The 22,969-nt window shown below is 47.1% G+C and overlaps 1 protein-coding gene across 1 annotated transcript in view; it reads left to right on the top strand.

Moving 5' to 3' along the window:
* The window catches only part of SIL1 (SIL1 nucleotide exchange factor), a 183,322-nt gene that overhangs the window by 44,358 nt on the left and 115,995 nt on the right, over nt 1-22,969 (top strand). The window contains exons 2-3 of the mRNA XM_033095908.1: nt 1,408-1,520; nt 7,788-7,923. Coding sequence (XP_032951799.1) covers nt 1,446-1,520; nt 7,788-7,923 — 211 coding nt within the window. The 5' untranslated portion in view covers nt 1,408-1,445. The remainder of the gene's footprint in view (nt 1-1,407; nt 1,521-7,787; nt 7,924-22,969) is intronic.

The following is a 22,969-nucleotide window of genomic DNA, read 5'->3' as shown; positions in this document are numbered from 1 at the left end:
TTTCACATCCCTGTTGGCATTGTGTATCATTTTGGAGAAAGTCCTTTGTCCATTTTTAATTTGGGTTGCTTGTCTTTTTGATGTTGAGCGATTGGAGTTGTTTATATATTCTGGATATTAAACCCTTATCAGATAGGTGACTTGCAAATATTTTCTCCCATTTTGTGGGTTGTCTTTTCATTCTCTTGATATTATCCTTTGATGTGCAAAAGTGTTTTAATTGTGATGGAGTTCAATTTATTTTTCTTTTATTCACCTATGCTTTTGGTGTCATATTTAAGAAACTATTGCCAAATCCAAGGTTATTAAGATTTCCCCTATGTTTTCTTATAAGAGTTTTAGCTCTAAAATTTAGGTCTTTGGTTCATTTTGGGTTACTTTTTTGTATATTGTGTAAGGGAAGGGTCCACTTCATTCTTTGTGGATATCCAGTTTGTCCCAGAACAATTTGTTGGAGAGACTGTCCTTTCTTCACTGAATGATGTTAGCACCCTTGTTGAAAATAATTGACCATATATGTGATTATTTCTGGGCTCTGAATTCCATTCCATTGGTCTATATGTCTGTCTTTATGCCAGTACCACACTGTTTTGATTGCGCTAGCTTTGTAGTGAGTTTTGAAATCCAGAAGTAAAGTCCTCCAAATTGGTTCTTTTTCAAGATTTTTTTGGCTGCTCTGGTCCCTTGAAATTCCATATGTATTTTAGGATAGGCTTCTCGATTTCTGTTAAATAAAAAAAGCCATTGGGATTTTGATAAGGATTGCATTGAATTTGCATATTGCTTTGGTAGTATTGTCATCTTAATATTAAATCCAGTCCATGAATGTGGGATATCTTTTCATCCATCATTTTAATTTTAACAGCTACTAGGGCCTGTGCTTTGGTTTCTTTGGCTGTTTGAAAAGTGATGCGAAAGGCTTGTGGTTTGTGAATATTGAACTCTGCTGGTTTAGGGGATGCTAATGGCATCTGTCTGCAGGTATAACAGCGGGTATGGTTTAGAAGTGAGTGGTTATAAAGGCATATGCAGATTTGGACCCGTGTCTGTCCACACACGAATCAAATGGTTCGTTTCCTTTCTCCTCACCATAGCTGATACCACTCTACATAACTTGGTAACAAGTCGATAATGAGGAAGAAAGGGACCAGGGCTGTTACAGCTCAGGGAGGAGTCCCGGTTGACTTAGTTCCAACGAAGGCATATCTCCCCTTGGCTGGCTGGGGTCCTTATGGGAGATGGAGGCTTTCCTCAGACTGATCTACCCCTGTGGGAGAAGACCTCTTACACCTCTATGTGGGAGTGTCTGACATCCATTGAAGAAGTGCCATGGTGGGAATCTCAGTGCTGGGGGATCAGGCCCCAGCTTCCCATTGACCTTCTGTTTCCTGTGTTTATATTCGCTAGGTCTCCCTGTGCCTCCCCAGGGCCTATCCCTATGTAGGATGGCTCCTCTGGGCCTGCTGCTCGGGCTGCTGGGGGCCTCCTGCTTCACCTTCTGCCTCAGTCATCAGAACGCAGTAAGTATCACAAGTAGACGGCTCCCGATTGGTTCCAAGAAAGCCTCCATGCCACCAGGGCTGCTGTGCGGGTGGGCTGAGCTTTTGTTTTTCTTACAGGAATCTGGCCAGTGCTCGGTCACAGAGTCTCTATACTTCTTCCCCTCTATTCCTGAATCTTCTGGCCTTTGTTTAAAGCTCATGGTGCAGTTTCTCTTTGGGGAAAGTATGATGATGGTAATGTTATTATTATTTAATAGTAATAATAAGCTTACCATGTACTAAACATTGTTAAGTGCTTTATATGTGTTTTATTTAATCCCCCCCACAACACTATGAAGTAGACAGCTACAATTGTTACCCTCATTTTGAGAAGGAAGACACTAAGGCTCAGACGCATTAAGTGACTTGGCCAAAATCCTACAGCCAGCTTGTGGCAGAGCTGGGGAAGTCAGGATTCTCCCCAGGAGCTGGCTGCCTGTGTGGTGAGCACCCAGTATGACTGTTTCTTCCTCTGCTCCTCTCTTCCTTGGCTTTCTCAGTCTATCCATATCTCTGTATCCTCGTTCCCTCTGTCCTTTTCTCCCTGTTCTTTCCAGGCCCCTCTGCTTTAACCTAGACTTCATTGCTTAGGATTTCTGTCATTGCCACAGCAGGAGCAGAATGCCGAGAACGTTCTGCCCTTGGCCCAGCTGCATATGCTAAGGCTCCTGGCCCTGTTTCCCTGGCCTGCCCAGCAGCAGTCTGCCCTTGACCAGCTCCCAGTGCCCTCTCTCCACCCTCCCTTGAGGAGCCTTGACTGTCAGCTCTGACAGCTTTACCCTCCCCTGGCCACCTTCCCCAACCCCAGGGGCTCCCACTAAATGTTGGCTAAAGTGCTGGAGGCTTTGGAGCTGGAGAGCCTTGAAATGCAAATGACAATTGTGATGAATTTAATAACAATGCAGCTCAGCTGAGGTTCACCTCTGGCTCATGGCGAACTTCCACTTTCTCTCTGAAGTCATTTGTTTTCTCTCTGCCTTTCCCCCCACTTTGTGGAGCAGGAGAGAATGTACAGTTAAGAGTCGTGAATCCTTTTGAACTTTTAATGTTCTCTGACTAATATCTTGTTGGTGCTGGTTTTTTGGCCTCTTCTTCTAGGACAATGCGAATAAGATCCCATTGGCCCCTAAGTATGGGACCGTCCGGCCGCAGCATGAAGGTTGGGGTTGTGTTTGGCATAGCCTGGCCCAGAAAAGCACCCAAGTGTCTCAAGGGATCAGGACTGTGTCCCCCCCCCCCCAACCTGCAGCTCATGAGGATCCAGGGGGGTCCCCATCATAAGCTTTAGCAGATGCACAATTAACAAAAGCGTGCTGATGAATTTACTTCAGGACCGTGTTTTAGTAAGTCCCTTTTGGATAATAGTCCAACCAAATAGATGAGCTTTCAGAGTCATAATTATTCTGGCCCATTTATATTAGCTCTATTGAGTCTAGTCTCAGAAAAATGTTAATACTGACTTTCATCAACAGAAGCTGCTTTTATCCTTATGTCTGTTCCTAAGCTGTATCCATTTGTCATAATCTTTCATCATGTGCTAAACAGAAGTAGGAGTTGAAGCATCTTTTCTCTCATACCATAAAAATTGCTGCCCTGATGGCATTTAAAATCCAAATTATGCAGCCAGCCACCTTCACAACAGTGAAAATGGCCGGTGGGGGAGGTGCTGGTGATTATGGTTCTTGCTTCAGAGCCTGGAGTCCAGGCAAGTGCTCCTGGAGACCCGGAACGGTCCTCCCAGAGGGCATTTGTGCAGGTTAATGGCCACCCAGGAAAGGTTGGCTGTGTGTATCGGGGTATGATCTGGAGCCAGCGTCCCTTCCCGGCTCTTGCTGTGGCACCTCCCTGGGGTGCCACATCTTAGGAGCAGTGTGGACCCCGAAAGTGATGTGATTGTGTGGTATACTGGCCTTCAGATAGGTAGTGATTAATGAGGGAGGTAGTGGAATCCAGTGGAAGGAGCACAGACCTTTGGTAAATCCCATTTTGCCACCTACTTTGGCGTTTTGACCATTTCTGAGCTTTCTTTCCTTATCTTTAAAACAGTCTTGGTTCCTCCCTCTTAAGATTTTAGAATAGATTCAGTATGATTATGGATACAAAGCACCTAGCGTTGGGATTGGCGCAGTAAGGTCAATGATGGTCAATAAGTGTCAGCTGTTATTTTTAGTAAGGGGGTGGCCGCTTCCAGGGTTTCATTTAGGGCTCAGTCAGGCACGCTCCTGTCCCCAAATGTTGCCCTGGCAGTCTGTCTCTGTCACATCGTCTATCAACCTAGCATTAGAGATTCATTCATTCTCTTGGATCTTGAAGGCTTTGATCTTTAAGAATCTTTTATTCAGATACAAGCACAAGGAAGTGTGACATGGTAAGCTGTTGTCAGCTAACACCTTAGCTGGGATTTCTTGCCAGTCAGTTGAGAGGAAATTGGTGGCAGAGAGAAGAGACTGCTGAGCATTCAGCATTGGAGGGAGCCCTAAGAAGCCAGCTGAGAGGGCACCAAAGCATGGGATTTACTGCACAAGTGATCGAGGGCTGGCCCGCCTCTCTCGCCTCTTGGTCTTTCTCTCCAGTTCAGGACACTGCCCAGGCACAGAGAGACTATTCTTGCTTGTCCTTTCTTTGGGACTGTGGTTTCTCACCCGGTCCATGAAAGCTTTCCCTTGGGAAGGGGGCCATGCCGATAGATGTGCTAAGATGATCTCATTGCCCTTGCTTCATTCTCTCAGTGTCCAGGGCACAACTGTTAGGGCACGTGACTAAGAACAAAAACACAGGAGTGAGTCAGAAATCATGCATGAACGTTGGAGTCAGTCAGGCCTGGACTTAAATTTCTACCCTGTTTCCCGCCAGTGTGATTTGCTCAGGCTCCGTATGCATCCTCCACTGTAAAATGGGAGTAAAGTATGTGCTTCACAGATGAAACTTGGACAAGTGGTGAAGCTTGCAAGGCACTTTAGCCCAGTGCTGGGCATGTATTATGTTGGTGCAAGAGTAATTGTGGTTTTTGCAATTTTTTAACCTTTTCAACTACAGTTACCTTTGCACCAACCTAATAGTAAGGGCTTAGTGAATGGTAGCTGCTATTATCATTACAACCTCATCCCCGTGATGTTGCTTTTCCTCAAAACCTTTTGTGGAATTTCCCTTTTGAACTGACTGTCTAAGTCGTGGTATGTCCATATGACTGAACTGCCCTCAGTGCTTGCCGGATGTGACTTGGGCAAACAGTCCAAAGTCACTTGGGGCCAGATTTGGTGAACAGGGTGAGCTGGTCAGACAGGGGAGCACCAATTTTGTATCACCCTCATTAAAAACTGAGGTATGCTATAAAATAATGCATGTGTGTGTTAACATCTGGTTCAAAGGTGATAAGAGGAAACTCATAAAACATCTTGAGCAGTGACAGGATTGTTGCAAAAGCGTTTGGCCTTCTTAGGGCTTGAAGCGTGTGACTCAGTGGTTCATTAGCCTCCTTCTAATCCTACTTTGTAAACCTACTCTGTTAACCTTGTTAGAGAAATTGAGAAAAAGAGGCTTTCCCAGCTCCTAGTCATCAGAATGAATACTAGCCCGGCCTAGATTTTGAAGGGCTTTCTGCAATATTCTCATCATCACCATTCCCCTTGCCTCTTTCTGCTCTTGATGATGAGACTTTGGTTGCTTGCTTATAGCCACACCTGCCAGGAGTTACCTGGCTAATAGATATGCTAAAGTAAGAGTTGCAATTTAAAGCTTATAGACGCTTGGTTTGGCCCTCTTAGTGTTCTAAAAATAAAAACATTACACATAAAAATCTGGTTTTCTGTTTTCAAGTTGAATGCCTTCATGGCAGTGGCGGACCAGCTGAGTAGCAGCTGCGTTCCTCAGGCAAGGCAGGAGGGCCCCAGTTTTCACAGTCCCATCACTCCCTGTTGCTTTCCATCTGGCCCACCTTGCTCATTCGCATCCTTTCCTGCCTGGCCTAGGGACGGGATGCATTTGACCCACGCTCCTCTGAGGTAAATTTTACTAACATTCTTCTAGCCCCACAGTCTAGTGTATGGTGCTTCAGGCAGAGGCTGACCATCACGGCTGGGCCTTGGAGCACCCAGGCTCCTGGTACTTAGTGGACAAGGTGGTCTTTGTTCTGGAACGTGCGGTTAGTACCTGGCTTCCAGCAGACTCAGCTGCTGTGGGCTTTCCTCAGTCCAAGGCTTCCAAGAGACATACCTGCCTGTGGGAGTGGTGCATTCCTTCCTTTCTCTGTTCTGTGATTACAAACTAAGCCTTGTGCTAGGCCTGGGGAATGCAGTGGTGAAAGAGACTGACACAGAGCCTGTCCTTCGAAACTCAGCTGGAGAAGGTTGATGCCCAGGCCCTCAGATTGTAGGGTGCCTCCTGCCAGTCTTCTGCTCTTTAGTCTCACAGGCACTTCTTCTTTTCTGTTCCTAGTTTTCTTTTGAGCTCAGATTTGTGCAAACTTCAGGTTGAGGAGATAGGAGAGGTTTGAGGGGATAGGCTGCACACTTGACCACAACCCAAACTTGACCTGCCTAAACAACGCCATATTGTGTAGTCGCTGTTGGATGTCACAGCACAGACTCATCTAAACTGGAACCCATGACTGCCTTTACAAGAGTGACAGCTACACAGAGCTAGTGTACACAGAGCTAGTGGTGTACTGTGTAAAGTACTAAATATTTTACAAGGTCATATTTCATCTAATGTATGAGTTAGATGTTATTATCACTACAAATGGGGAGACTGAGGCTTGGAAAGTTAAGTAACTTTCCCAGAGTCACAAGAAACTGGGATTTGAATTTTAGGTTGTCTGATGCAGAGCTTGAGTTCTTAACTATTATGCTATATAGTCAGTGCCTCTCATTATTTGTGACATGATTTGAGGACCTCTTCTTGCTCAAGATACTTTCCTTACTGGTCCTTAACAAGATCTGAAATCCTGCCATTTGAATTTCATGCCTTTATTTCTTGTTAAAATGTAAAAAATCCTTAGAGGGGCTTTATATTGTTATCCACCAACACCTTAACATCTTAACCTTTCCTCTGACAGCTAATTAAAGATCAGCCCCTGAGGGATCCAGGCAGGTGGGGGTACCTATCTGGAGCTGGGGCACTGCTTGAAAGAGGTGCATTGTTACCTCCCATGCAGAGTTAGAATTGTTGGGAACTAAAATGAGATCTGTATAAAGTACCTAGCACAGGTTTCTGTTCATAGGAGGAATCCATGAAATATACTTACCTATTATTAGGGGAGGTGGAGGAAAAGTGACGGTGGGGGAGGTGGGAGGGCTGAAATAACCTGGTGTGCTAGTGTGGGTTCCTTCTTGCCCTCCTAAATGTAATTTCCCAGAGCTCTGGAACCCTCTGGTTCCAATTTCCTGAGGCCTTACTGTGTTTATGCAAGAGCAGGTTTAAAAATGGGACAGAAAGATGGGAGACTGAGGAGGAGCGAAATGAATAATACTTTGTATTTATCTTGCGTCTCTGTCTCCTGAGCTCAAAGTGATCCACCGACACCATCTCATTAATCTTCCATACTCTCCATGGGGTGGAAAGAAATAGGTTTTAGGAAGAGGTTTCCAACCTGGGCTTCTTCCTTCCTCAGCCCAGCTGGACTCCCAGCTTCCCACTTCCACCCCTTTCTCCATAGATTGGAATGTCCCAAATGGTCATTTATGCCCCATAGGCACCCTGGGGGATTGCCAGATCCTTACTGTGCCCTGCTAGGCTGCTTAGCAATCAGTTGGGCCTCATCTGCTAGCTTTTGTACATCTGGGGTGGCCATTTGAGGCCTTATTCTCCTGTTCATATATATCTGTGTGTGTGTGTGTGTATATATATATATATTTTTTATATAAATCTTTTAATTGTAAGAGTAATAGGTATGAGTTTTAAATATCAAACAGTATAATATCATATCAAAAGCAAAAGACTCTTACTGTCTCCTTTGCCAACCTCTTTCCCTAGTATGTTCCCTTAACCCCCTAGAGATAGTATGGAACTTTGTGGACTTTTTCCTTATGCATGTACAACAGTGCTATATACACACAACATCTGCTGCGCTCATTTAACCGAATTGCCTCACTCATACTGGTTCTGAGGCTAACCTTGTGAAAGGTCCAAACATGGCTGGGAGGGAAGGAAGGGCATGGAGGGGACAGAGTACCACCCTGGGCTATTTCCTTTCTGTTTGCTTGTATTTAGCTGTGATGGCTCATGCCCTGTGTTTTCTTTTCTCTGAAGGAGTTTGCGCTGACCAACCCAGAGAAGAGCAGCGCCAGAAAAACCGAGAGAAAGGAAACCGCCGCAGAGGAGGAGCTGGACTCCGAGCTTCTAGAGGTGTTTCACCCGACCCACGAGTGGCAGGCCCTCCGGCCAGGTATCAAGCCCGGCGCTGTCCCTGTGAAATATACTCTGATTTCAAATTGCATGTCCTTTGTCCCCACAGGGCTGCTTTGAAGGGCAGCCACTCTTTGGCCTGATGGAGGGGAACAGTGTGGTCCCTCAGAGTCCCCCTGCTGCTGCCGGGTTCAGGGACCTCCATTTTCCAGCAGAACAGAGATTGCAGCGTCTGAGTTCCCTGGAAAGAAGGCAGGTGGTGGGTGGCCAAGCTTTCTGAGCAAGTGATTGAAAACTTTCTCTCCTTGCACTTCTGAAGCACAGGAGAGGCAATGACATGTGCCTCGCTCTGCAAGTGCTATTTCGGGCTCTTCTGCTCGGCTCAGTGCTGCTGAAATATTGTTCACAGGAGAGTCCTGAGCACTGGTGCGGGGCACGAGTGTTCTTTTGCTGAAGGAACCTGTGCCGAGAAATAAGGGGCTGGTCCTGGCCTGGTTTTTAAATGGGGCATCCTCAGAAGGAACAACTTTCTAACCCTTTTATGAGCCTGGGCCCAGGGCTTAAAATAACAATGAAAGGAGCCCACAGTTGTGGTGTTGACCATAGTCAGGGGCTGTGTTAGGTACGTCACGTGCATAATCTTGTTCCATCTTCACAATAATAGGAACTGTTACTGCCTTTATTTTCCTAGGAAAACATACGTCAGAGAGGTTATAACTTGACCTCTGTCCTTCAGCTAACTCGTTCTATGGCATTGACCTCGGATCCAGGACCTGCCTTTTCCCCCTTTGTCCTTCTAGTCCCGGCTGTCCTTGGCTGCCGCCCCAGCGTGGTGACACTTGGGCCCGTTCTCAGGAGTAGGCGGTTTGCGTTCTACACTGTGGCGAGGTGGATGGCGAGCCCTGGCAGCTGCCACAGTGTAGTTCCCTCAGCTCCTCGCCGATACTGTCTTCACTGCCCCCATTGCTGCTGTGCTGGCAGGGGCAGTGTTTGCTGTGCCAGCCAACTTTCTGGTGGTAATATCACTCCTGCTGGGCCTGCATGCGGCCCAGTTGCTGCCACAGAAGAGGGATGAAGCACCAAGGAAGCCAAGTAGGAGCTAATGGTGTTGGGTAGAGGGAGGTTTTAGGAACAGAGGAGCTGGCTTCAGCAGATCCAACCCCTGGCGCCCCTCCCCTGGCTTCCTTGAGAACTGAGCCCCTGGTCCTTGAGGACTGAAACTAGAGGAGTTCTCGGGTCGGGAGTAGGAGATGTGGGCTGTACCCACTGGTGTTATGTGGTTAAAGGTGCTTGTACCATTTTCAACCAGGCAAGTGCCTGGAGCAGACGGAGGTCGATGTCCTCTGGCTGCCCCTCCTAGCCTCTCTGTTCCTGTGGCACCCTTTAGGGCCCTGGTCTGCATTGCAGAATAAGTCTGAAAGTTCTGACCCAGGGCCCTCGCCCAGCCTTCTGGCCAGTGGGGCTGCTGTTAATGGCTAAACAAAGAGCTCCTCTCTGCAGCCGTGGGGAGGGAGAGCCCGCGCATGGATGACAAGGGCAGCAGAGGGCTCTGAGTGCCTCCTGGAGAATTAGAGTGGAACACTGGTTTTTACATTTAACTTGAAGCCCCATTGACATCACCCTCTGCCTTCTCGTTTCTCAAGAGCCTCTTGTAAATTCTGCTCCACATTCCCTAGAAGCTGTCCCAAAGGCTGGTGTGTTGTGGTTGAGCACAGATACTTGGGCCCCACAGCGCAGGGGGCAAAGCAGCCCAGAAGTGCCTGCCCGTCTCAAGTGTTATTTGCCTATACTCACCCCCAGAGTAGGGCTGGTGAAGGGGCTGGTGAGAGGCTTGTTCTGGCCTCTGTGTCTGATGTGAGGTCATTCTGAGTCTGCTGCTGGGGAGTCCGGCCCGTGGGGGCAGACAAGACTCCCTTAGGCTCTGGTATAAGATTGAGATGCTCTGTGTGTATATTGAGAAGGTTTTGTATGTCTGTCTGTTGATAGGAAATTGACCTCTCCGTGGTCTGGGTGTATAGCTGGCACTTGCCTTCAATCAGAATATAATATTTAATTCACCACATTTGGAATGCTGCCTGGGAGCTTCCAGCACAGCTACCTGAAGGTTAAAGGAATGTAGTCAGTCCTGGGAACTTTTGATGGGTGTATAAATGGGGAGGTAGTATAATTTAGTGGTTAAGGGGACAGGCTTTAGACGCAACTGGTTCTGGGTTCAAATCCTTTGCTACTTAGGGGATCTTGGGCAAGTCACTGAATCCTTCTGCTCTTCAGTTTCCCTGTTGATGTTGTGGGGAAATGTCCTGTTCTTCCTGCTGCAGAGGCTGTTATGAGGATTCTTGACATGAAGACATCACTTACTATGCAGCAGTTCTGATTTTAAATGGTAAATTCTCCATTTGTGCCACCATTCAACTTGATTGTGGAATTGGTTACCAGTGAGCGTGCATGAGTGTGTAGCCTTCCTGCCCTTTCTGGCCTTCGATGGGGAAGGGAGCTTCTGATGAGAAGGAGAGACTTCCACAGCCGTGAAATGCGCTCCCTCTCTCCCTCCACCGAGGTTTTTGATGAGGGAGCAGAAGGGGTTGGCACAGCATTTCTGGACTTAGAGTCAGGGACATGGCTCAGGAAGGTGGCGATGTATCTTCTGGGGACTTTTCAGAAAATGGCAAAGTGGCTGGTTTGTGTTGACCCCAGTGCAGTGCCTTCTGCCCTGACAGGCCTCTGAAGGGAGGACCTCAGCTCTGTTGTGCTCAGGCTTCCAGGGAGGAGAAACTGGGGTATGTGGCCTGGGCTCATTTGAAGGCAGATTTCCAGTCAGAGGTTGCAATACCAGGCGACTAACACAGGACTCCACAGCCTTGCTCCCAGGTGGAATCGAGCCGCAGGCGCTCAGCCGTCGCGCAGCTGCCGGCCACTCTCCTTAGTCTGCCCGCCTTTTATTGCTGTCAGCATCCTCACTGGGAGCTGCTTGTTCCTGGAAGTGATTTTCTTGTCTCTCTCTCTCTCTCCTGGTTTATTTTGGGATCTGTCTCACCTTATGGAGGCACAGCAAGTATTTGAGTGTGGATTCAGCATCAGCTGTTCCCGAGCAAGCAGAGGAAAGCTGTTTGCTGGCGGGTCCTATGGATTCTGGGCAGGGAACTCAGGAATTTGTCCTGGGGTTGAGGCCCCCTGAAACCCAGGTCACTGCCTGTGCACTTGTTATTACAGAAAGCTGGTCACAGCCCTCTATGATGGAGCGTCTGCTCCCTGAGCATTTTCTGAGATCCTGTTTTGTGCCAGGCGCTGTACTGGTAGTCAGAGATATACACAATAGCTCACATTTACTGAACATCGACTGTGCCAGGCATTCTTTGAGGGCAGGTGCTATAACTTCCCTCATTTTTATAGATAAAACTGAATCTCAGAGAGGAGAACTGACTTAGCCAAGCAACCAATAAGTGGTAGAGTCAGAATTCCCACCTCGCTTTGTCTGGCCCTAAGTCTGAGCTCCTAACCATCGTGCCGTACTGTTTCTCTGGGTAGCAAATGGGACATGACCCTGCTTCCATCACCTTATAGTCTCACGGGTGATAACAGAGACAGAAAAAGACATCCAGTGTGTTGGATATGGTGGTGGAAGTGTCTTGTGCCCAGTGAGGGCACAAAGAATGGGTGTGGAGAGGCGAGTGCCTTCTCTCTCTTCTGAGATCTTGGTGGAACAATGAGTCAAATTTTATAATGCTAAACCTCCAATCCCACCTTCAGTTCTCTTTTGAGCTGTGTGGTCTTGGTCAAATTGATTAGAATCTCTGAACCAGTTTCTTCATCTGAAAATAGGGATGAAAATATCTGCTTCACAGAGCTGACATGATGAGACAGAAACAAGATTAACATATGTAAAATGTTTCACACAGGGCTTGGCACATAGGAGATATTCAATAAGTGGCTGCAGTTGTCATTTGAAAAATTATACATTTGCTGCCCTCTTCTCCTTGGGGACCTGAAGGAGAAGTGGAGGCAACAAGGCAGCCTGGACAAATGACCCCCTTGCCCTGCCCATTAGCCAGTGCTGCATGTTCCCCCCATGTGGGCTCAAGGAAGCTCAAACCTGGGACTCCTTATTGACCTGAGCTGACTTCCCGGAGGCTGTGAGAGCTTCTGAAATATTAGCATTAGCACAAAGAGCCCACTTGACGGTAGCGTGCAGGAAGCCCGTGCAGGAACATGTTCATGTGAAGGGGTTAAAAAAAGGAAAAGAAAAATCCAAATCATCAACAACCGATGAGAGCAATCCAAGAATTATAGAGCACCAGCCATCTGGTCAGATCATTTCAGATCTGCATGAGCAATAGGAGGGAATTGAATTTTAAAAACCTCGTTTATAGTAGACCAACTACTCTGTTTCAAGTATTTAGGAGAGGAGTCTGATTTCCTGTAGGCCCTGGACATCTGTTTGCAGGAGCACCTGCCTCTGGTCTGGGCGATTCTGCAGGATTGTCTCCGTGAGGCCTTTGGCCAGAAGCTCGCAGAGGGCTGTGTGACTCTCCAATCCTCCGACACCAACTAGGTGTCCAATAATTCACTTCAGTTCTGACCCCGTCTACCTGGACTTAGTGTCAGATCCCACGGTTTAATGGCTTAATGCCCCTGCCTCTACTTCAGATGTGTTGCAAATTCTAGGCCACCTGTACTTTTTTGACAGACTAGCTATAAATTGGGGGTTCCCACTACACCCTTCTCAGGTTCGATAATTTGCTAGAACAGCCAGCAGAACTCAGTTACTGGTTACGTTACTGGTTTTAGTTAGTTACTGGTTTATTGTAAAGGGTACAACTCAGTAATAGCCAAATGGAAGAGATGCATAGGGCAAAATATGGGGAGAGGGGTGCAGAGCTTCTGTGCCCTTTCTGGGTTCAACACCTCCCAGCACTTCTGTGTGTTCACCAGCCTGGAAGCTCTCTTAACCCTGTTGTTCAGGGGCTTTTATGGAGGCTTCATTACATAGGCTTGATTGATTAAACCATTGGCCATTGGTGATTGGACTCAATCTCCAAGCCCCTTCCTCTCCCTGGATGTAGGTTACCCTTGGCCTTTCTGGTTACCCGCCCCCATCCTAAAGGTCTTTCTGGTTACCCGCCCCCATCCTAAAGTTATCTAAAGGCCTCTCACCAAGAGTCATCTCATTAGCATAAACTCAGGATGAAAAAAGATACTCCTACTGTGTTTCCCCGAAAATAAGACTGGGTCTTATATTAAGTTTTGCTACAAAAGACTCTTTAGGGCTTATGTTCAGGGGATGTCATCCTGAAAAATCATGCTAGGGCTTATTTTCCGGTTAGGTCTTATTTTCAGGGAAACTCGGTATCACTCAGGAAATTGAAAGGGTTTTAGGAACTCTGTGCCAGGAACCGGGGATGAAGGCCAGATGGATTTTTTGTTATACCACAGGCTGCAATTGAGGTAGGACTAAGAGGCAAAGCTCCCAGTGCCTTGTGGTTGGGAGGCAGGTGGCCCTCTCTTTCTCCCTAGTTTGGAGGGATCTTCCTTATGCGTCCTCTCATCTCCCAGGAGGTTCACAAGAGTATGACCTGCTTCCAGCCCATCCTTCTCTCTCTCTCACACACACACAAGCTCCTGTGGCTCATCAGAGTGGTGCAGTGGGACTTCTTGGCTGTCACCAGGAGGTAATGGCCTGAGGGTGGGGTATAGCATGGAGCCTCTGTTGGATGGTCTTTCCTCCTGGCTCAAGTGCGGTGCTGGAAAGGTGGAGCAGGGGCCGGATGTATAGAGGAAACTGCGGTTTTTGTGTGGTGGTGGCGTAGTCTGTCTCCTCTCTCGAACACAAGTTGCTGTCTCCAGCACCTTTTCAGGATGAGGTGTTCAACAGAGCTTATTTTTGGTGCTATCTCCTTCTGCACAATGCTTTCCTCCCCCATGTTGAAGGCTTTCAGGTCTTCTGGGGATTCCCCGAGAACTTCATTTGTTCCTCCCTTCCTATACTTCCAGCCCATTTCACCCATTATTGCCACCTCCCCTGCCTTTGTTCAGCGTTCTTCACTCTGAGCGTTTCCTTTACTTCTTGGTAATATGATTCAGGGAAACTGCTTGGGGCATAGCAGGATGCCAGGCCTCTGGAGGCCTATTGGAGCAATTTCTGACGTTCCAAATTCCTCTGTACTTGGAGAGAAAAGGATGGAATGCTTGAAGGCACCAAAAGGCTCCATGAGGACAGTTTAAATCTCTGCATTTCAGAGAGACCTCATTTCCCATATTTGGAGTTCTCCCAGGATGGTTGACCATCCCCCTCAGCAGCCAAACCCCCCTCACCTCCAGGGTAAGAGGGGAGGCCAGGGCAGGAAGGCCTGTGACCTCTAGGGCAGCCACTGCCAAGGCCGAGGTCACTGTGACACTAGCTGGTTGAGCTCCATGCTGGCTCAGAGCATCTCTGCCTGGGCTTTGGCCTTCATTACCCGGATGGAGAAGGCCAGGGTCCACTTTTCAATCTGTGGACTTGGGTGGTAATGGAGAGCAGCTGTTGGCCGTGTGCTTTCTAACAAGCATTTGTATGCTTAATGCTCACCCTAGGCTTCTATCCTCTTCCTCTGGTTCCTCCATCCACCTGTTCTCCCTGAGGTTTAATAAAGGGCATTTAGCAGAGTGGCACAGCCTCAGCTCTTAGAGATCAGATGCCCGAACTGGCTGCAGTGAAAAACTCAGACTGGAGCGGAGATAATGGAAAACGAACTGCAAACCTGTTCCAGCCTCCACGCCCAGAGCTCGGTTTTAATCAACACTCTGCAGTGCTGACTTCCCTTCTTTTCTCAATGGGGACTTCACCTTCTGGCTAAGACTCGCCAAGCTGTCTCCAAGTTGGCACTACCCAGAGCTGGGAAGAGCTCTCAAGGGCTGGCCTGGAGCTGGAATGAGAAACCCTTTTCTAGAACCTGTTCCATTCTAGTTTTGTCACAGCACCGGAGGTAGGAACTACAGTGGTACCTCGGTTTTCTAACGTAATTCATTCCGGAAGACCGTTCAAGTTCTGAAACGTTCGAAAGCAGCCGACAGCTAGGCCTCAGGATCTTGTACTCAGCGGAAGCCGCGTGACATGTTTGACTTCCGAGGTGTGTTCAAAAACCAACGCACGCACTTTTGGGTTTACGGCGTTTGTAAACCGAAATGTTCGTCAACTGAGATGTTCGAGAACCGAGGTACTACTGTAATCAGTAACTTAAGAGGAGATAATATTTGAGTAGGTAGTGAAGAGGGCAGGTAGGAAGCATGAGTGGGGGGTGGATGACGTGAACAGAGACATAAAAGAGTGTACCCACCTGGTTGGAGAGGCAGGGATCTGTAGGGGAATACTGGGATGGTGGTGGTGGGCAGCATAGGGGAACGATGGGAGCGACGGGCGATAAGGAAAAGAAATGACAAGGCAGTAGGTCTACAGATGTGCAAGTAAGTGTAAGTTCTGCATGTGTAATTGAGTTCATGAATGGGAGATGAGGAAATGAAAGATAAACTCCTGGGTTTGAGAATAAGTGGGAGAACTAAAATGGTAATTTCAGAGCTAGCCAGATGAAAAAACTTGTTCATTTCATATTACGTTTGTTGAACGCCTATAATGTTTTCAGGTATAGTGCTTGATGCAGGAAATACCATGGTGGGCACCGAGAGCCTTGCCTGCCTGGGCTTCTGGTGTAGGAGGGCTCCCAGCCGGGAATATAGCTCTGTGAAAACACAGAGAAGGGAGGAGCCCTGAATGAAAGATTTCCCAGAGGCAGGGTCATTGAAGCTTAGCAGAGAGAGCTTTTGTGTATTGGATGGCAGAGGGGAAAGGGACCGGTGTTGACAGACTTGAAATCCCAGAGAGGAGATCACTGATGAGGCAAAGTTTTTTAGGTGGCAGATGGAAAGCCTTAGCCTTGTGAATATAATGAGCCTTGGAAATGAGAAGCAGAGGCTAGAAGAAAATAAGGAAAGGTGGGAGAGATATAGAGAGAAATTAAGGAAGCTTCCATTAGATGTCTTCAGTTTTCTGAGCCAAGCCAAGGGTGGGGCTTCTACTTTGGATGATGAAAGAGAAGGACTCGATTGGGTGGTTGAGGAATGGCAGGTTAGGGAGAACCGCTGTGAGGAAGGTGCTTAGACAGCCAAGAGGTCAGAACTAAGCATTGCCCAGCGGCAGGAAGGGCCCAGTTCATATCAGACATGCTGACTTTGTGGTGGGCCAGGATCAGTGAGTTCGGTGACATTCTAGAGCAATCTAGCCCTGGACAGTGGATAGCTGGAGTGTGAGGAATCATGGACAGATCATTGAGGAGACTGTTTGGGGTGGTGAGGGAGACCTTTGCCTCTCTGGCCTATGGGGCAAGCAGGAGAGCTCTACTGGAAGCTGCTGTGAACCAGCTCCAACCTTTCCTCTTCTGAAACAGGGAACATTGAGACTCTTGGAGGCTCCTGGCATTGCCTCAAGGTCAGAGTGGGGGTGGCACCCCACTAGCCACTGATCATCTAGGCAGGCTTGAAAAGAACGTGAATGAAGCAGAGCTAGTGTGCAGGGGGCTCTTTTGTAAAAGCCTTTTGTTGATTGTGCTGTAATCAGGCTGATTGTATTTCTGTTCATGTTAGGGTTTTGTTTTGTTATTTGTTCATAAACTAATAGGTTGTTGATCTTGCTTTATTTCCCATAATATGGTGATTTGGGCAAACAAAGATTGAGTTGTATTTTAATTTCCTTAATTCCAGAATAGTCTGGTTTGTATAATGCAGTTGTTTGAAAGGAGAGAACCATTTCTTTGGATTAAAAAGTTTTCAGATTTGATTATCTGTTGCCATAATTAGTTTATCTGGGCAGAGGTGAGTTTTTATGGAATGGTAATATGGTGTATTTGTAAATTGTTTTTTTGCCTAGAAAAAAAAAAACTCCCCCTATCTCCCACCCTAACAGCCCCCTAAATGTTGCATAAACATCTTACTATTCTCCATTCTGTCATCCTGGTTTTGCCAAATCAGGCTTTTGTACAGAGGGTGAAGAGATTGTCTAAATCTCATGGCCAAGAATAACTGAGGCAGAACAGGACCCAGGCACTCGAGTGTACCTGTTGGAGAAGTGGAGAAACCTAACATTTTTGGGGAAAGCCCATTGTGCCTGGTGCTTTGTGTACATTATTTAAGGGGCTTCAAGGTGCTTCATAAAGAGTAGTTACCTCTTCTCTTGGTGTCTTTTGGAGGCTGTGGTCGGTCAGTGAAGGGGCCTCAGATCCCATTGCTTTTCCTAGGATTTTCTCTCTTCTGAAAATAGAAACTGCAGGATCATTGCTTGAAAGTGGTATTATCTGAGGTCTATGTGGGAACAACATAATGTGAATTTTGGGGGAAATTATTCAAGAGGATGCAGAATTAGTCAAGCTGCCCCAACTTCATTTCTTAGGATAGATCTTAGGGATCTTGGGGTAGACCCAGATTTCCCTGAACACAGTGGAGTGAGCCTGTGTGCAGTGTAATTTGAGGGCTATAAACTGGCTTTAAAGTCTCACTGGGTTCGACTGCAGATGGAGAGGCTGGAGGAATTGTTCCCTAAAGACCATTAGCATTTCAACCTCCAGTACTTGATCAAAATAGCTAGCTGCGGATACCTTGGAGTTAGGTCTAGAATAGTGGATTTCAAAGGGGAGGGGCTCTTTCTTGCAGAAAGCTGCAAGTAATAGTGTTTGCCAGATGAAATGTTTGATTTGCAAGAGTTCATCTTAATGATGGGGTTGAGGGGTACTCTTCGGAAGTGGGGAGAAGAAAAAGACACATCAAAGGGAAGCTGAGTCTTTTCACCTATTTGCTGGCATCATCTAACACTGCTTACGTATGTCAATGTATGTCAGTGAAAGTTTTGGTTCTATAGTGACTCAGTTTGAACAAAATGTTCTCTCTCTCTCTCTCGTTTTTTTCTCTTATTCCTTTTTATGATCTCAGCTCTTCTCCCTTCTTCCCTCCCTTGCTGCCTGCCTTCTTGCCTCCTTTCTTCCCTTGCTCTACTGGCCCCTACCTGAAGCTGAGTGGCAGGTGGCAGGCGTGGATAGATGTGGAGGTGTATAGCTGGGGGAATATTTTATCAATTCTGCCAGCATCAAAGAATGACTTCCAAACCAATCTTTCCAGCCATGTATTTCACTGATCAGTTAGAATGAGAGGGGGAAAAAAACACATTAGCATTGCCAGAGAAGGGATTTGGGAAAAATCAAGTCTATGGAAATGAGTGATCTAAAGCATTAAAAACAAATCTTGGAGTGCAGCTTAAGTTCTTCCCCGCCTGTCTCACATAGCTGTCTCGCGACACACACCTCAGGTCCTACACGAATGGGTTATGCCTCATCTTTTCCAAAGAGCCTAATGCTAAAGAGGAGGTATCAGCTTATGTTACTCATCATTGGACATTTATTTCTAGGCATGACATGGAAAAGAAGCAACCTTAGAAGGGTGTTTTTTTTTCCTTTCTTTCTTTTTTTGTCCTGTTACTGCAATGTCTCCACATACTTGCAAAGGCCCTTGGAAGAGAGTTCTCCTGAGTTGAGCACACCATGTGCAGGCTCGTGTATTTCCCATCTGCCTGGTACTAGTCCGGAGTGAGGGCTCAGGAAAACAGTGGCCTCTTCTTTGTTCTTAGGCCAGGAAGGGGATTCTTGTCAAGAGAAAAAAAAGTGTGGTTGTATAGGTAGAACTTAGTAATTAAAGGGGATTAGTTTGTCTCATTTGGAAAAAAGACAAAAGCCTGGAATGTCCTTTCTTCAAAGAGACGTGTCCTTCAGAGGGAATTGACGGAGGGCAGAAGCCAGGCCATATTTTGGCGTTTGGTGGTTGCAGCGCCTTGAATATAAAGACAGTAGAATGTTGTAGTCAGTCTGCCCAGGTTTACACCTCAGCTCTGTCTTGTACAGCTAAGTAGCCTTGGGCAAGTTACTTAACTCCACTAAGGTTTAATAAAATATCATTTGTAAAATAGGGATAGTAATACCTACCTCATCTGGTTGTTTTAAGTAGTAAATAAGGTAAGTATATAAAGTGTTTAGTACCAGGTGCGTAGTATTAGCTCGGTAAATGTTAGCTTCTGTTGTTTCTGTTTTAGTAAAAATGAGTGCATATCAGACAAACCCAAATTAAGGTATGGTCTAAAAAAATAACTGACCAGTACTCTTCAAATATGGCCAAGTCAAGAAAGACTGAGGAGCTATCACAGATCGGAGGAGACTAAGGAGACATGACCACTAAATGCAGTGCAGTATCCTAGGTTAGATTCTGGAACAGAAAAAAGAACGTTAAAGGAATGACTGATGAAATCTGAATAAAGTTGGTCGTTCAGTTACTACTATTATGTCAATGTTAATTTCTTTGTTTTGGTCATTGTTTTATACTTATGTAAGATGTTAATATCGGGGAAGCTGAGTGAAGGGTATATGGGACCTCTGTAGTCCTTTTTCATATTTTCTCTCGGTCTAAAATTATTTCAAGGTAAAGAGTTAAAACAAAATAAGTGAATTGTCCAAGTGGCCTGCTAGATAAAAGAGAAACTGATCAGAGTGGAGCCACGCAAAGCGGATGGCACCTGACTCTGTCTCACCTCCTGTGTCAGAGGGAGGGTGCTTACTAGGGGCACCAGTGCCTGCCTCCTTAGCTCCTGAACACCTGCTGCCTCCTGAGGCAGAGGTGTGCTCGAGGCAGATAATTGGTGAGAGAACCTCGCAGACACGCACCCAGGTCTGATCCTGCAGTGGTGCCATAGAAGCACTGGGGAGGAGGCCACACGTTTGACATTAGGACTCTGCAGGGCTGAGAGATCAGGGCACTTGTCTCTGTTCCTTGGCATAGAAATGAATTCTGTCTGTTTTATCCCTCTGTCTAAGCACAATCACTATGGCAATCTGTTTGCGGGTCGCTCTGCCTACCCCTACGCTCGTGCTCACTGTTTGATCACCCAGAAGAAAGAAAAAGAAGTTCAAACCCAGCTCTGCAATAGTTGATCATTGTCTTTACTGTTTCCAGTGCCTTACTCTTGCACAAAGCAGGTATTTGGCTTGCTCTTCTTGGGTGCGTGCAGAAGGTACCTGTGCTTTTCTCATGACTGATGCAGCCGTCTCTCATGCTAATAGCAGGGTTTGGAGAAGAAAGCCATTATAATCTTTGGGAGAATGTGAATCTTTGAGTTTTTATTTTTGTGTTGAAGTTAGCTGTCAGGTGGGATCTGGAAATAAAAAGTCTTTCATCCTAGCACACAACTCCCTCGCAAGTATTTACCCTCGGAAGTCCATATTTTCTAAGTTAAAAAAAAAAAAATCAGTGCTAAAAAATGTTCTTTGTATTCTAACTCAGTGACTAAGGTGTACTGCTTTTCGGTATTGATTTACAAATTTTATTGTCAGACCCTTGGGATGTGGATTACCCAATAGTGTGACAAATGGCTGAGCTCTGAATTATGTATTGTGTTACAGGGAGTTCATAAACTATATTTCTCTATAGGTTATTTTAGGCATAAGACTGGTGAACTGTCATTTCTCTTTTAGTCACATGTGACTAAAAAAGAAAAGGAGGGGGATGGTAATGTGAGCGAGAAGTGTCTGGCTCAAGATTGAACAGTGAACTACCCCCCTGAAGGCTTGTGAGCACAGAGGCTTGAAGTGGACAGAGTTTGGGTATGGATGGAGAGTACCTGGGTGGAGGAGAGAGACTGCTCCACAGCTCACCTTTGCTGCTCCTTTGCTCAGGCTAGAGCCCCCGTGGAAGGATGACTGGCTTCTGTTGTCCTGGGGCCTCTGTTCAATCAAATAATAAGTGGCCTGAGGCCAGAGAGTCCTGCACCCTGAGTGGGCTTCCCATGTGCCCCTCCCCCACCAGCCACTTGTGCTGATGGATGTGCAGACCCTTTACAGATGGTTTGGCACTGCCGGCTTTTGGAAGTCATCTGTCTCTTTTGAATGAGCAAGTTGATGTTTGCTGCTCCTTCCCCCTGCACAGAGAGAAATCACTTCTGCCTTATGATGGAAATGTTTACCTCCCCTAGGGAAAGGCACTATTCTTTGGGGATAATGTCTGCTGGTCCTCCCCACCCCTTGTGGGAGCATAAGCCTGTGCCCAAGGGTGGACGGGAGGAGTGGCCATTGGAGCGTGCACAATTGCCACTGGGGCAGCCATCTGCCAGTGTCTCGGCTCACAGCCTGCCTCCGAGCTGGGCCTGCATGCATTATGTGCAGCCTGTTCTCTAAATGAGCTTTCTAAGTGTATGTAACTCCTTTCTACCACGTTCTGGTATGGTCTGCCTCAGGGCACTGTTCAGAATCTCCCCTAATTATGCTGGAGCTCAGCTTCTAGTGTCTAGCAGTTAGAGTTTCTGGTAATAGCCGATTTTTTTTGGATAGATTTCTAAAATTGCAGTGAGGGATTGATTTATGGTTATAGGAAGATTTGCTTCTTACGGGCAAATTATCAACCCTGCGCTGAGGTAGTTTCATGGCGTGGTGTTTCGCCTCTATCCAGAGCCGTAATCTAGCCTGCCTAGCTGTTTCCAGAATGGACTCTTCGTAATTTGAGGAGACTGCTCTGGTATTAGAATGGAATCCGTGCTTCCGGGTGCAGACCACTGTCCCCGCATATTGCCCTCCTCCTCCTCCTCACCTTCACTTCTTGAGAAGGAGGACTTTTTGCACATGCTGCTTAGAAAAAGGAGATTCATAACATGAGTCAGTCCTCGCCCACAGAGCTCGGATTCCTGCCAGCCAGTACATTTTGGCAGGCAGGCCATGTGTGTGGAGAGCACGTCCTTCCCTATCCCTGCACTGCTCCCCTCATTGTGTATGCCTGGGGTGGAGGCTGGGGTGTCCAGCTTCTCATCTCTTCTGCTTTTCCTCCCAAGCAACCCCTGCTTCTCCTGTAGGCTGTCCTTTAGTATCTATAAGGTAAAGGAGACAGCCTCTCACATCCCAGGGACCTTATAGAAGTCCTCTGGGAAGAATTCAAGCCCTGAGATGTTTGAGTGCTTGCCACGTGCCCACCCCTGTGTTAAGTACAGTGAGAACTAGCAGGGCGCCTTGGCTTTAAACACTAGAGCCCACCTGGGAATCCATCTGAAGAAGGTTGGCAGTCCGCCCCTCCCTCACACATCTAGGGGTGCAGGTCTCTTTGTGTCTGTCATTACAGTGTTGAGCTCTGTAAGTTAGTGAGGCCTCAGGCTAGTGCTGTTGATGAGGCCCTTGAGAGTGAGTTACTGGTGACCTTGGGCTCTCCTTTGCCCTCTGGTGAGAGGGGAGAGGAAAAAGAGGCATTGGGTTCTAGAAAATCCTTGACTATGAAGACTTGGTTCAAGTTTGCCTTCTTCTCACCCATCCCTAGATATGTCAAAAGAACCTAAGATAACAGAGTGGAGGGCAGAATGGGACTTCGGGGGACCAGAAACAGTGAGAAATCTGTAGGGGCAGAGAGAGCTGCTGGCCCACCAACCTGTTAGAACAAGAGAAGGAGTGTCTTTCTCAGCCTGGCCAGCCAGGGAGACCTATGCTGGGCCCACTGTCGGCTCAGTCTAGCTGGGAGTGGTGAGCCACACAGACTGGTCCCTGGGGATACTGTTGCTGCATCGGAAGCTGCAGTTCCCCTCTTCACATAGCTACATAGCCACAGGAAAGTTTCCTGCAGCAAGGAAACTGACTGCATGGGGAGAGACGGAGACCAGATGTGGCTTCTTTTTAGCCCAGCCAATGGGAAGCTCTTGTTTTTGGAATAAACTCCCCATCCCGAGTCTGTGTAGATGTGGCTGGAGCTGAGCCTCTCCCTTCCAGTCTGATCTCTGTGGGCTTTCTTCCCCATTTCAGGCCTCAGTGAACTGACCTGCTGGCTGGTTCTGGAGCCTTCCCAGGCCTGCAGCATGTAGGGCTTAGCAATGACAAACTCTGTTGTAGGGCTGCATTTATTGGATGTCCTTTGAAATTAACTTTCTCTGTAGTCTGTAAGTGCTCCATGGGGGCCCCTTCAAGGGTCTTGGCTTCCTTTGAACGCAATGCTTGTGCTGACTCCCACTCTCATTCCTGTGTGTTCATTTTAAACATGGTTGGTGATGAATTGGGGGAAAG

The sequence above is a fragment of the Rhinolophus ferrumequinum genome, chromosome 24, assembly GCF_004115265.2.
Source record: "Rhinolophus ferrumequinum isolate MPI-CBG mRhiFer1 chromosome 24, mRhiFer1_v1.p, whole genome shotgun sequence".
Lineage (NCBI taxonomy): Eukaryota > Metazoa > Chordata > Mammalia > Chiroptera > Rhinolophidae > Rhinolophus > Rhinolophus ferrumequinum.
The sequence above is the reverse complement of the archived record's forward strand: the minus strand, read 5'-3'. Positions and strand labels throughout refer to the sequence as shown.